This window comes from Malaclemys terrapin, chromosome 2, assembly GCF_027887155.1.
Source record: "Malaclemys terrapin pileata isolate rMalTer1 chromosome 2, rMalTer1.hap1, whole genome shotgun sequence".
Lineage (NCBI taxonomy): Eukaryota > Metazoa > Chordata > Testudines > Emydidae > Malaclemys > Malaclemys terrapin.
Genome location: NC_071506.1, coordinates 248,635,461 through 248,650,687, shown reverse-complemented (window position 1 = coordinate 248,650,687; position 15,227 = coordinate 248,635,461). Strand labels below are relative to the sequence as shown.

General features: G+C 39.7%; 1 protein-coding gene across 1 annotated transcript in view; it reads right to left on the bottom strand.

Annotated features, from left to right (window-relative positions):
- The window catches only part of MALRD1 (MAM and LDL receptor class A domain containing 1), a 435,909-nt gene that overhangs the window by 350,408 nt on the left and 70,274 nt on the right, over nucleotides 1-15,227 (bottom strand). The window contains exons 14-15 of the mRNA XM_054017027.1: nucleotides 1,457-1,609; nucleotides 1,211-1,316 (exon numbers count right to left, since the gene is read on the bottom strand). Of these exons, the coding sequence (XP_053873002.1) occupies nucleotides 1,211-1,316; nucleotides 1,457-1,609 (259 nt within the window). The remainder of the gene's footprint in view (nucleotides 1-1,210; nucleotides 1,317-1,456; nucleotides 1,610-15,227) is intronic.

Sequence of the window (15,227 nt, the reverse complement as noted above, 5' to 3'; positions counted from 1 at the left end):
TTATTTAGTCTACAGAAGAGAAGAATGAGGGGGGATTTGATAGCTGCTTTCAACTACCTGAAAGGGGGTTCCAATGAGGATGGATCTAGACTGTTCTCAGTGGTACCAGATTACAGAACGAGGAGTAACTGGAATGGGTTACCTAGGGAGGTGGTGGAATCTCCTTCCTTAGCGGTTTTTAAGGTCAGGCTTGACAAAGCCCTGGCTGGGATGATTTAGTTGGGAATTGGTCCTGCTTTGAGGTGGGTTGAACTAGATGACCTCTTGAGGTCCCGTCCAACCCTGATATTCTATGATTCTCTGAACATGTTTTCCTTTCACCATAATTATTAATGGCACTTTGCACTTCATCTAATGATCTCAAAGCACTTTACAAAATTAATGCTTACGACATCCCCATGAGTTTAGTATTACTATATCCCTCTTACATATAGAGAAACAAATTATGTGACTGGGCCAACAGTGACACAGTAGGTCAGTGCCAGAACTGGGAATAAGACCAGAACTTTTGACCTCCAGTCCCATATTCTAACCACTAAACAGACTTGCCTCCTATTGACAACAGTACCACTCTTTGGTGATAAGAGAGATGAGGTCATTTCCAATTAACTCTTTCTTCAGAAAAACAATTCTGAATTTTTTCACTGAACAAAATTTCAGCAATGACAAACTGGTTCATTTAAAAATAAGCACCACCCTGAACTTAAACACACAAATCTTGGTTAACTTTCCCCACCATCCTGCATTTAACATTTTTTTTTTTGTTCACTGAATCATTTAATAAAGCCTGTCCTGAGATTTACAGCCTGATTTAGAATCTCCTGGAGGCCTTGATGAGCCGCTAGCCTTTTGTGTGGTTAGCTATTCCAAACTGAACCTCCTTAACATTTTGAGATTGACCCATCCTTAGAAGAACTGTATTCTTGGAATCATCATCGGATTTCTGTGTACTCTGGGGAAAAAAACATTTTAAAGGATTATGTCTTAAAATCAAAAACTAAAACCGTCCTGTGTCTCAGGTCCGTTTTTCCAAATTCTTCAGCTTATTGTTGCTTAGTGGTTACAACAAAGCCTGTGCGACTAAAGAGTAAGAGGAGGCAATAAATATTGCCGAAGGAGATGTACGCTACTGGAAATTCTAACCTTAATTTCAGTCCAACAGAAGCAATGTCAGATGTTCTGTAAATTTAACATAAAACATAATTCATACCAGAAGGACACTGTGCAACCTGATCCAGCCTGGTTGAACTTGGGGCTTCGTATTTGAGCAACCTGTGAAAGGCGGCTGCTGTTTCTCAGAACAAACATAAAATGACCTGTTTGGGGGAAAAAATAGAACTTTACATACACAGAGCCAGTGTAATGCAGAAGATTTCAGCAGGAGTTATTGCCCCTGATTTAATGGCAGGCAGTTCAGTGTATGTGTATCAGCATCAATCACCTGTTTATGTCTTACCTTCGGAGTTGTTATAGGTATGATCCTCTGGTGGGGCTTGTTTCTGAAAAGCAGATGGAAGTGCACTTCTGGAGCTTCTTACCCAGTCAAATCCATCTGCACTAACAGTCTCAAACCAGCCACAGCTGTCTGTTTCAAAGTCACATTTAGCAGCTGAAATATTGAAAGAGATATATCACTTTGTATCTCTGAACATCACCACCACCACCTAATCAGACTGTTGAAAAACTTTCCAAAATGCAAATAAAAGAACAAGGCTCTAAAACAAAACATTTCTACAATATGTCAGACAGGAAAAAGATAGGTGGGTTACAGGGTATCAGATTAGGTGAATTTATATTATTTATTGAAATTACAGTAGCACATAATCTTCAGCAAGGATCAGGCCTTCACTGGGCCAGGCACTGTGCGCATGCACATCCACATTGTACGATTTGTAGTCTAAATAAACAAGAGAGGCAAAAAATGGAAGTAGTTTTTATTATTATTATTATCCTCTTTTTCAGTAGCATAGCTGGGGGGGGGGGGAAGGAAGCAGGGCAGCGGCCACTCTACCACTGAGCACAAGTGGTGCCTTTTCAATTTCTTGGCGCCTTTTTACTTTTTACTCACCCGGCGGCGGTCCGGGTCTTCAGCAGCACTTGGGTGGTGGGCCCTTTACTAGCCCCAGGGGTCTTCAGCAGCACTGAAGGAAATGCCACCAAAGACCCGCGGAGTGAGTGAAGGTCCTGCTGCCGAGGTGCCGCCGAAGACCCAGAGCACCGCCCCATCAGTAAAAGCACCACCGGGTAAGTAAAAGCACCGCAGCGGGTAGTGCCTTTTTCTTTGATCGCTCCCCCGTTCCCTCCACCTGGCTACGCCATTGCTCTTTTTACAGATTGGGAACTGAGGCATGAAGGGATTCAAGACCTCACAGAAAGTCTATGTCAGAAACAGGAATTGAACTCAGATCTTCCAAATCCCACTCAATGCTTCAATTACTAGTAAGATCTATCTTATCATTATCAAGTATCATAAGTAAGGCTGCGATTTAGTCACGGAGGTCACGGATTCTGAGTCTTTCCATGATCTCCGTAACTTCTGCAGTGACAAGAGCTGGCTCAGGGGCTTACCGGGGTGAGGTGGGGAGGGGTGTTCCCTAGCTCCCACCGACACGTCCCTGCAGCCAGCTCCCTACCTGGCTCAGACTGGCATGTCTCTGCAGCTCCTAGGCGGAGGGGACAGGGGGCTCCGTGCACTGCCCGCGCCCACTGGCGCCACACTCACATCTCCCATTGGCTGCGGTTCCCATCCAATGGGAGCTGCAGAGTCGGCGCTTGTGGCAGGAGCGGCACACAGAGCCCCCCTGGCCGCCCCTCCCCCTAGGAGCTGAAGAGACATGCTGGTTGAAGCCAGGTAGGGAGCCTGCTGCCCGCACTCCCCCCAGCACCAGCGGGGGGCCTGGGCCACATGCTGCTGATCACCCCCCCGCCAGCATGAGTCCCAGGCCATGCGCCACTGCCTGTACCCCCGCACCAGTGCCAGCGGGGTCCCAGGCTGTATGCTGCCGACTGCCTTCCCCCCAGCACCAGTGGGGGTCCCAGGCCATCGTCCCCAGCACCCACGGCGTCCCCAGCCCAGCCCCACAGAGCACCCATGGACCCCAGGCCAAGTTTTAGTTAGAGGTATATAGTAAAAGTCATGAACAGGTCATGAGCTGTGAATTTTTGTTTACTGCCCATGACCTGTCCGTGACTTTTACTAAAAATACTCGTGACTAAAACATGACCTTAATCATAAGATATTAACAAACAGGTGAAAGTAGGATTTCTGTGAAAAAGACCTAAGACCACAGCCTAGTTAAGTGTGAAAATACATTCGCTGCATCCCCAAAATGATAAGACAGAGGGGTTAATTTAAAGGAAAAGTAAAAATTTAAGAAAATGTGTGTAATGCTAAATGAAGTATATCTAGATATTCAAGCAAGTGAAAAGATGACAGAGGAGAAATGGGAAGTGTTGAGGTAATTTACTGAAATCTTGACAAATATGTGACACCAAAAAATGAGAAAACAACAGAATCCACTCTCCTAAATATAATTGCTCAAATGTAATGGTATTTTATTCCTGCAATATATACATTCTTTTTATAAAAGAGAGTTTAAAAGAGAATTGTTTGGTTTAAAAGAGAATTGTTTGAGTATTTATTTTATACAGAGATTTATTACTTATTCATATAAAATGGATTTAATAAAACTGTGGACAGCCATGGTAACCTAAGCCTCACTCACATTCTACTCAAAGAATACCTGAAACTTCAGCAAGTAGCACACTTATGCCATAGCCTTTCTGGCCATAAAACTCAATTGCATCTGATCACAACACAGAAGTTAATGTACATTTTAAACTCAAATTTATCCGAGTCCCTTGGAAAAGGTGTTGTTAATTTACAGCAATAAACAGTCATTTATGGGCATTAAAATGCTGAATCCTAAAAATTGAGGATATAGAAAACTTCAGATAGCCTAAATAAATTAACCTAATGTTATTTCTATCTTTTTTCTGCACTGTTTTATGTCGTCCATCATTTTCAAGCTTTATCATATGCTTTAAGTACCATTTTTATTTTTAATAATGAAGAATTATTGACTGTGTATGGTATTTCCATAAGAGATTGATTAGAATCTTTGACACATATTTTAAAGGCTTATGTAACATTTGGCCATCGGGGTGAAGAGCTAATTTGGGGGGCTATTAAGTAGAGTGTATTAGATAAAATATTCCATTATGAATACCACTGAGAAATAAATACCCTAGAAATGAAAGACAACAAGGAAATTCATGGTGTGATCAAGTTCATATGGGGTATATAAATCAACAGTGCTGCTGATGCCAAAAGCAGGTATAGCGTGGATGACAAATAAGAGAATGATTAAGAAAATCTTGATGAAAAATGACAAGACGACGAATAATATTTTGCAAATCTATAAGGAGCCAGGGTTTGGTGGAGTTGACTGTAGGTGCATTGAAGGAACATAATTAGAGAGGAAGCAACAGATAGGCAAGGAAAACTATTTCTCCTTTAGTTTTTGCTCACCAGAGCCAGCAAGAAAAATATGAAACCATGTTCTGTATTCCAAGGGAGCAGCAGCAAAGAAAAGAACAAACTTCCGATACAGGTGTTACACCAAAAGAGATAAATAAAGAAGCTAAACCAGCTAAGTCTCCAAGCCCAGATGACTTGCATCCAAGAGTGAAAAGATGGAACATAAAAGAAAGGAAGCAGTAGACCATGCATTCAATTTAGGAATGCATGAATATACTTAGACAGAATAAGAACTGACTCAAACTTTCAGCTAAAAGTCAAACCAAGCCTTTAAAGGTCCAAAATAGTTTGATTATCTGAAGTTGTAATTTAAGTAAAGAAAACAAAGGTTAGGCAGCAGTCTCTGCATACCACCAGCCTATCAGGCTGACCACGATTATCTCATTATTTACTTGTACTCCTCAGTCTGTATCTATCTGTATCAGTTTTGTAAATTATTAAAAATATTAAATAAAGATAAAGAAAAAAATCACCACAGCTAACCTACTGTTGGTAATACTAAATGAAAAGTAAAGCATTGCAACTATCAAATCAAAAACAAATCAACAGGTTAGCATCAGTGTTGCACTGGAATTAAATCATCCAATTAGTAAAGTAATCAAATAAATATAACCAATAATTAATCCATATAAATTCTAAAAAGGAATCTAAGAAAGTAGCTATCTGGTTGGTTACAAACCTCAACTATAGAGTTTTACCCATGTCAGTCTAATCTGTAACCTGGAGCTGGGGTTAAATATTTTGATATTGAAATCAAATTATCTCATGTTTAACTACAATCTCAAAGCCAATTATAAAGTTTCCTCATTAGATTTCAATTCTAGTGTAGTAGCTAACCCTTTCTCCCTCCTCTCCCCCTCAGATAGTACAATCCAGATTTTAAGAGAACACTGATAAATGGAAGGTTGGTGACTCTTGTTTGGCAGTTTACAGCTGAGAGCTTTAAGTTTCCTAGGACTCAAACACAAAATACAGAACCCATTTTATTAAGTATTTTATAAGATTATTGTTATTTAAACTGAAGGAACTTTTTTCTGGCATCTTCCTTGTATGGACTTCACCGGTGCTCAAATGCATGCACATATACAACTGCACTTTTGCATCCTAAAGTTAAAGAATAAGAAGGCTGGTATGTCGCCAAGTGAATAAAAACAAAAAGACAAAAGTAGAAAAAGAAAAAATAAGATACTAAAGATAAGAGGGAAGTCTTCTGGATTGGCCTGGCATAGAAGCTGGAAATAAAGCTGGATAGGAATGTTTTGATGCAGTGATTTTTTCATTGGGAGAGAACTCCACCTTGGAATAAGTAATAGACTGGAGGTTAGAACAATCAGCTGGGCAGTGGAAGATATAGATTCACATCTCTATTCTGCCTGATTCAGAGCAGGAACTTGAACCTTGGTTTCCCACATCCCAAATGAGTGCTCTTAACTACCAGGCAAGTGACTACTCATTCTCTCTCCACCTTTTTGTGAAAAATTTTAAAGAACTTGCTTTTTGTCCTGATATGAAATGGGAAAATATTTGAAATCTTGAAAATTTTCATCAAACGGGAAAACCATTTTCCCCAGCTCTAGCTGAAACTGCAAACAATATACCAGAGGGTGATGTTGCTGGAACAGCACTTCTTATTAGTGGGCTTTCTTTGGCTGCAGAAAGACTGCTCAAAGACTAGTGTAGCCTGTTTGTTAATGTCTTGACTGCCTCTCCCTAAGGTAGCTAGCTTTAGTGTTTCAGGAATGTCAGTCTTCCCTCAGATGGTTTTGTTGACCTGAAAGGTGAGGTTTCTTGGTCTCACTGTTGATTCTTATACTTTGCAAACTTTGTTTACTCTGCCTTCCAGCAGCTCCCTACAAGGCATTGGAAAAATCACTTACAAGGCCTATCTTGGAGCCATGCAACCTACTCTGATCAGAATCGAGTTAAGTTATCCTTCGCTAATGTCAATTTTGGGAAAGTCCTGCTTAAGCCAGCAATTAAAAAAATATTTGGAGACATCCACATCCCCAAAAATATCAAAAATACAGGCCAGAGAACATTTCTGAAGTAGCTGTCATGGCCTCAATGAAAAGGTCTTGAGATGACATTATTTCACCAGTTTATGGAAAGTGTGAACTAAAATCTTATAAAAAATAACTGATTGAAAGAGACTCTAGCAACCAAAAGCCCCTCAACATTCATCCATCAGAAGATTAAAGATACATGTCAACATTTTATGACCCAAAGTCACCATTTCTCTTGCAAACATGACAAATTATGGTAATTTTTTTAATTTAGCAACTAGGCCATACATCATCTTATCTTTGGTAATATCCATCTTGATAGATAAAAGTTACTTTAAAGCTTTATCAAGACAGAACCAATTTAAAATAAAAATAAATAACATTTATATAAGGTCTGTATTCCCATATACACTATTCCTCTCATGTGTGCCACTTCTTGATTGCACAACAGATTCTAAAATACAATGTGAGATTATTCTTGTAGTAATGCCAGCCTAATTTCTAGAATAAAAAGATAAATGCTTATATTAAGTGTGGGCAAACTGCAATATTTCAGACAAAAGTAACAAATCAGTGCCTCAAATATAAACCAGATACAAGCAAAACTGTATTGGAAGGTCCGATGGTTTGGTCAACTGAGGCTCCTAATGAACCCTCCCTTACTCTACTTTGGTTCACTGTGGTTTCTGAAAAGTGAAATCAATGAGTCAAATGAGTCAAATTCACATGCTTAAGTTCTTTACTGAACTGGATTCTTAGTGAGGGGAGATTGCAGACCATCTTCAAACAAGTGGAAGACTACCTCTTCCCCAAGAAGTCATTTCTTGAAATTTGCTAATTCCTTATCTCAAACCTACACTTTTGGGAGCATGTGATGAACGTTTAGCTTTAGGTACACTAGCAAGCGAAATAAGTAAAGCCACAGGGAATCCATTTGTAACACCACGTGGCACAATGTCAACTACAGGAGCCCTGAAACTAGAACCTTTTAAAAAATATAAACTAAATTTAAATTAAAAATAAGAACCTATGCTTAGAGGTCTATCTACTAAAGCAAAATAGTGTGTAAGCGTGGGGTGTTCAAGTAAACACAACCACATTGTCTTTAAATTCAGCAATCCTTTAATGCAGATATAGCACAATGCTCCCAAACACTTTTTCTTTCGCTTTCCATTCCACCAGTCAGTGGGTCTGGGGAAATCCATTACAACAGCCATGTAATAGAACTAGCTGTAATTTCAATCATGTGGACTTTGTGACAGTAGCAGACCAGGTAATGTCAGAGTGAATTCAGGTCAATTCACTTGTGTATTAGTATAGATCAAAGCAATTAGTGTTTTGGGTGTTTAAACTTCGTAAAACTAATGGGATGTTACATGCATTGTTTTCACTCACCTGTTCCTGTTACAATGTAATAATAAACATTTACACTGTCTATAGCTCTGTAACTAAATAACTCATCAGACATCAAAGAAGCCTTGGGGAATGCTAATGAAGGACTTTTTCGGAAAAGGTGCTAATTCCAAAGCAAATGTCCATCGTGGTGATGACCTAAGGTCAGAGGTGCAAAGTGCATTCCTTGCCCATCATCATCATCAAAGGAAAAGCCCACATGGATAGAGAGACTGTCAGCTTGTCTTCTCTGAAAAGAAGATATAAATATGGATTCAAAGAGAGATGCTTTATTTCTGGACCGTTTGGATTCTAACAGGGCAGAATAATTGAATGAGAAGACAGAAATCCCCAGAATTATTTTGGGTAGCACTGAAAGATTTTTAGGAAATTGGCAGTTTATTACATCACGGCCACCATTTGAAGTTACAAACTGTGATTCACCTGTACATATATTTTACATACTTTCACCTCTCAATAACTCTCATTCTTTTTCGTAGCTAGTAAACCTTTGGTGTGTGATCTGGAGTACACATTGATCTGGGGCAAGTGACTGGTCTCTTGGTACTGGGAGAAACCTGATGTAGTGTGATTTTTGGTTTAAGTGACCATTATCACAAAGTTCAGTTTGTCTGAGTGGCAAGATAGGCTGGAGAGTTGAAGGGGACTGTCTAACTCCATGGTAAGACTGGTATAGTGATACAGGACTTCACATTTGTTACTGGCTTGATGAAATCTAATTGTAGAAGACACCACCAGTTTGGGGCGTCTGCCCTGTTTTCTGACAGTCTGCCCTGAGGCAGGCACTGACACTGGTAATCCACCCCAGCCAGCATGACAGGCTTATTTTAGGAATAGACAGACATGACAGTTTGGTAGGCACAGCACATAGATAATTTGCCTTGTTTAATGAAGGAAGAATTTCTCATTCAAGACAGGCAAAATCAGAAGAGAAAAATAATTTGTAAAACTAACACTGCCATCTAGAGATGTGATTCTGACTTTACACTGTAACAGGCTAAATATACTAGGTAAATATTCCCTTTCACTGTATGTTTTGTGTGTATGTATTGTGATACAGTTTAATTAACATGTTATTACATGATCACATTCTATTTTTTCCATAAGACCCCACCTCATTGAATGCATAGCATAGATGGTGCTCACTTACTGAGCAGCTATTCAATATTTCAATATCAACAGACCTCAGAACTAAAAACTCATGAGATGGGCATAAAAATCATGTGTTTTTTTTTAAATAAATGTGGGGCTCTTTATTTGCATTCTGGTTTTTGTTTTTTGCTTTGGTTTGGTTTTTTTAGCTTTTCTGGTTCACATTTTCAGGCGTTTCTCTGAAAACACGAGGCTAGACATTTTTTAGTTTTTGTTTAAATGTAAACAAAGATTCTCACATAATAGAATAACTCTGAGAGCTGGGATTTAAGAAAAACAACAAATACTGTGAGACTTGAGACCAAATCGCTGTCATACAAACACATAGCAAGAGACAGTCCCTGCCCAGAGATCTTACAGTATAGACAAAACAGATAAAAGGTGGGACACACAGAAGTGAAATGACTTGCCCAAGGTCACACATCAGGTCAGTAATAGAACTGAGGTCTCCAGACTCTCAGTCTCATGTCTTATCAATTAGGCCATCGTCGTCATTAGATTGGAAAAGAAAGTTTTTAGATTTCTTCCAAAATGTATAATGCAGGTTTTGGCACTGATGGTATATACTGGTGTTACAGAAGACACAAATAATTGTGATAGATCACTTTTCTAAATATACTACTTGGTGAGGATTCTAAATGGAGACCTCTAGATGCTATCACAACACAAATAAATAATACAGTATGGTGGCAGAAGGTTACATTTTGTAAGCATTTTAATGTCCACACAAGTAATGCTAGGCAAATTTTTTTGGATGAAAAAACATAGATGCAGGTCAGATGAAACACTGGCAAATTTGACACAAAGTCATGAGAGCTGTACTGGTTGAAAATTAAAAAAAAAAATCAAAAAGTTGTTTTGACATTTATAAAAACAAAACCTTTTGATTTTTTTTTATTCAAAATGACATTTAATTTCAAATTTTACTTCCATTATACTAAAAAAAAAGGTTTAAAACCTCAAAAGGGAAACAAAACATTTGTTTCAGATTGAAGACAATGTCTCATTTGACCCCACACAATTTTCTCTCCTGACTTTTTGAGTTCACAAAGTAATCTAAAAAATTTAATTTTGTGTCAACCCGAAACAATTTTCTCCCCAAATTTTCAGTTCAGCCATCAAACAAAACAAAAAAATCAGTTGTCTGTATAGTTTTGCATGAGAGTCTTGTTCATTCTCATCCTGCTTCTGGGATAAATATTCTTAGATTTCAATTAATGGTATTTTGTTGTTATTTTCATTACATATTATATAGCTCTCGGCAAATTTTTTCAGACAAATAGTTTATTTGCCAAAAATATACAACTCTGGATTGACCCAAAATGAATTTATTTTTTGGTGAATTGATAAAAAAAGCAACACTTTCCAACTTTTTGTTTAGAAATTACTTTTCTAGATATTAACTAGATATATGTTTCTTGAAAAGTGTGAGTGTGGGGGTGTAACAGGGTGCTGGCCAAAAGGCACTGACTCAGCCCCTGTTAGCTCAGCGTCTACTAGCTCAGCTCCCAGTAAGGGGAAATGATTGGAGCTGGCAGGCTGTGGCTGATTAAAGCCCTAAAAGAGAAACACCTGGGAGCTTGATGGGGGAAAGCCTATAAAGCTAGCAGGAAGGAAGTAGGAGGGGAGGAACAGGAAAGTGAGGAGAGAGGGCCTGTTGCTCCCAGCTAGCTGTAAGAGCAAGCTGTTCCCCAAGGAGTAGGGTGACCAGACAGCAAGTGTGAAAAATCAGGACAGGCGGTGAGGGGTAATAGGAGCCTATATAAGAAAAAGACCCAAAAATCAGGACTGTCCCTATAAAATCGGGACATCTGGTCACCCTACCAAGGGGCTACGTGCCTGATAGCAAACTGTATAAAGCTGTATATACGTGGTGGAGGGAAAATACAAGGAAATAAAAGGGCACTGGTGTGTGAAAGAGTGGTCTCCCGCAAATTTGTGCAATGAGCAATGAAGGGCATGTCTACAGGGGGGAACAAAGCAAAAACTGACTTTTTTGAGATTTTTTTTTCGTTTGGTCACCAAACAAACAAAAAACAGTTATTCACTCAGCTCATAGTATTTTATAACATATATTAATCCACTTGGAAAAAACTACAGAAGAGTGCAACAAAGCTGAAAGATTTTCAGGGGTTAGAGCTGCATGGAGATCTATGGAAAATCAGTGATGTTAATTAAAAGAAAAATAAATTACCAAATATGATTGAGATGTGTATAAAGAGCATTTGAAAGTTAGATATAGAGGAAATAAACACTAAGAATGTTTTGAGAGAGTGAAAAGTTTAAGATCAGGGCAACCAGTCGGGGGGAAAAGACCTTAAAGAGTCTAGAACAGGGGTTTGGGGCCTCCTAGGGGGCCTCAAGCAGGTTTCAGGGGGGCCTCCAAGCAGGGCCAGCATTAAACTCGCTGGGGCCCAGGGCAGAAAGCCGAAGTCCCACCACATGGGGCTGAAGTCCAAGCTTTGAGCCCCATCACGCGGGGCTGAAGCCTGAGTAATGTAGCTTCGTGGGGGCCCTCGGGCATGGGCCCCAGGCAATTGCCTGCTTGCTACCCCGTAACACCGGCCCTGTTTTTATATGCAGGAAATCAGTTATTGTGGCACAGGTGGACCGTGGAATTTTTATAGCATGTTGGGGAGGCCTCAGAAAGAAAAAAAAGTTGAGAACCTCTGGTCCAGAAGGTTTCAGAGTGGTAGCCGTGTTAGTCTGTATCAGCAAAAAGAACGAGGAGTCCTTGTGGCACCTTAGAGACTAACAAATTTATTTGGGCATAAGCTATCATGGGCTAAAACCCACTTCATCAGATGCATGGAGTGAAAAATACAGTAAGCAGTAAAGTATATATATATTACAGCACATGAAAAGATAGGCGTTGCCTTACCAAGTGGCGGGATGTCTGCTAACAAGGCCAATTCAATTAAGGTGGAAGTGGCCTATTCTCAACAGTTGACAAGAAAAACAAAATTTCTTTTCACTGAGAGAAATTAATATTTGGAACAGTGACAGACATTTCTATGGAAAAAAACATACTGTATATCACAAAAGTTATGAACTAAGATGTATTGTATGTTTTCATTCCTGAATGTTGCCACAGTAAACAATAAAACATATAATGAAACTTGGCTATTACATTGTGCTTCCACCCAAAGTCCTCAAAGCACTGAACAAACATTAATGTATTTATCCTCACAATACCCTTCTAAGGTAGGTAAGTATTCTTATTTCCATTTTGCAGGGAGGGAAACCAAGGCATAAAGTTGTCAAGTAGCATGCCAGAGATCATTTGAGAGTTCTTTGGCAGAGCTAGAACCAGAGCTCAGATTCTCAGTCTGTTTCTTGCCTTGTGTTTTAGCCACAGGACCTTCCTTTCCCCCTTCTCATTTTTATCTTCAAAGATCAGTCCTTGTCATAGTCAGGAAGTATAAAAGTTCTGCATACAAAATACTTGGAATGTGACATGAGGATCATTAGGGATAATATGTAGTTGATGGGGGGGGAAAGGGAAATCTCTTCCAAATAAATAGTTTGAAGAAGTTTAAAAAATTATTTTTAATAAAATGTGATTAAGAAAAAAAAGCATGCATTTGCTCTCACTAAGGGCTGGATCCTGCACCACCAAAGTCAAAGGGAGTTTTGCCACTGATTTCAGTGGAAAAGGATGAGGCCCTTATGCTTCAAACCTCAATACATGTACATTGCTCATGCGAATTCAATGGGATTACTCATAAGACTAATGTTACTTACATGTTTGCAGGATCAGCGCCTTAGACAGCAGTATATCTTGGCAAATCTGCTGTTTAGACATTTGACTACAGTGGAGATTAAGCATAATGACAGGTACTTTAAAATGATTACTTTTTAATCCAAAGCCCTTTCAGATCAAGGGTCAGAATAAAATGAGATGACTGTAAAGAGCTATTACTCTATTTAGTACTGTGAAGCACTTGAATACAATTCAGCATTTAGAAGTGCTCTGGGAGGGTGATACTCTGACTGGTGCAGTTCTCCCAGTATCATCTACAAGGGAATATACAATGAGAAATTCTGCTCCTATTCAGTAGAAATACACCACCAAGGGCCAGGGTTCTGTCCTATGCCCTATTTAGTGACAGTGCACCACAAGAAATGAGTTTAGGATGCTTTTGTTTGCTTCTAGTTAGCATAATGGCAGATGCTGGTTTTATTCATGTTAAGATCTAATGGTTTTTTAACATGTACTAAAGCTAGGGTGACCAGATGAGGGGAAGAAAATATCGGGACACATGGGGGTGGGGTGCCGAGTCCTGCCCCGGCTGAGCAAAAAAAATCTTTGGTGGGACAGACACCGTGGGACAGACACTGAAATATCGGGACATCTGGTCACCCTAACTAAAGCTGCTTGTTTCATTAAGGGTATTGATTGAGATTCTGTTCAAACAGGGAGCTCTCTGATAGGCAGCACAGGAAATTTAATATTGCAGTCTAATGCAAGTAGCTTTGGGCCCGGACCAAAACCCAGGATCCAGACACAGAATCTTGGTTCAAAGCGCAGTTCCTATCCAGTTCTGCTTAATGGGGAGAATACAAACACTGAATTCCAGTCCTCTAAAATATGGGATTGTTCATATCCTGAATTCAGAGCTGGCAGTAAAGTTCAGGCCCAATTCCATTTATGAGCTTCATTAAGACACTGCACAGAGCAAACCAGGATTACATTTCTCTAGTTACTTGCACTGACACTGGAATTAACAATGAACAAATTGACCTATTCAGTGCAATAGCGTAATCATTTATGACATCTCTCGGCAAGGAATGTTAACTGTGTCAAGTTCAAATAATCTCAAATAATATGCACAATATCCTAGCGCACTTGGCCTAGACACCACAATGAGTAAGGCATCATATACAGAGATTTCATCATTATCACAAATCCCAAAGGTATGTGGCCTCCTTGCAAACTGAGCGCCCCCAGATCAATCTAGCAAGGTGCTTAAGATAGTCTGATTATATGTCCACCACTGGCAATCATGTCACACCATCAACGCTTTTGGTGCTTATGTGATCGCCAGCCATGTAGTGGCATTCCTTGGTACATACACTTCAGAATTCATTCATCTTCCATTTTTTTATATCCATACCAAGAAAGCCAAGAGAAACTGAACCAGAGCTGATAGAGAAGGTTGCTGAGTTTGGCTTATAATATCCTCATTTCTGATCTTGTCCTGCTTCTTGATATGGAACAGCTGACTGAGACAACAAGAATCAAAACTATCAATCTGGTGTTCTTCAGCCTTCCTTGGCAGTTGGCACCAGTTTTCACTTCCATAAAACAGAGTTGCTAGAACTGTAGTTCTATAGATCCGTGGCTTTGTAGCAAGTTTGATGTCATGATATCCTCACAGAGACCACTGAAGGGCCTGAAAAAAGGCAGCAGCAGTTGCTTTACGAGCATCCACTTCTTTTGAGCATCCTCCAGGACAGTCTATGATGCTGATGAAATATTTGACAGCTACCACCTGCTCAATGGTCCATCTGGACAGGTTAATATCTGAGCTCATTGTAATCTGGAGCGAGAGGCTGTTTGATGGAAATGGCCAGGGACTTAGTTTCATCCAGATTAATAAGCAGACCAATGACTTCTGCTCCTTGCCTGACCAGATTGTCCATCAGCTGAAGTGATTCACCAGACTAAGATAACAAGACAATGTCACTGGCATATTCAAAATCTCGAAGCAGAATCATGTTCAGCTCAATGCCACCGACAGCTGCCTCCTGAAGCTTATCCATCAACCAATCTAAGTTGATATTAAACAATGATAGTGACAGAACACAGCCTAGCTGAACACCTGTGGAGGAAGAAAACTGTCCTTTGTATGTGCCATTGACTCAAACGCAGCTTTCCATCCCATTATAGAGCTCTTTTATCAGTGACACTATCTTCCCAGGGATGCTGAGATGCCTCATCAGATCCCACAAACTTGCTCAATGCACTGAACTGAAAGTCTGGTGGAAGTCTATAAAAAGTTATGTTCACAGTTTATTAAGTTCAGCCGTCTTCTCAAAAAGCTATCTCAAGGTAAAGATCTGGTCAACAGTGGAACAACCAGGTCTATAGCAGCACTGAGTATTCTGGCATATGC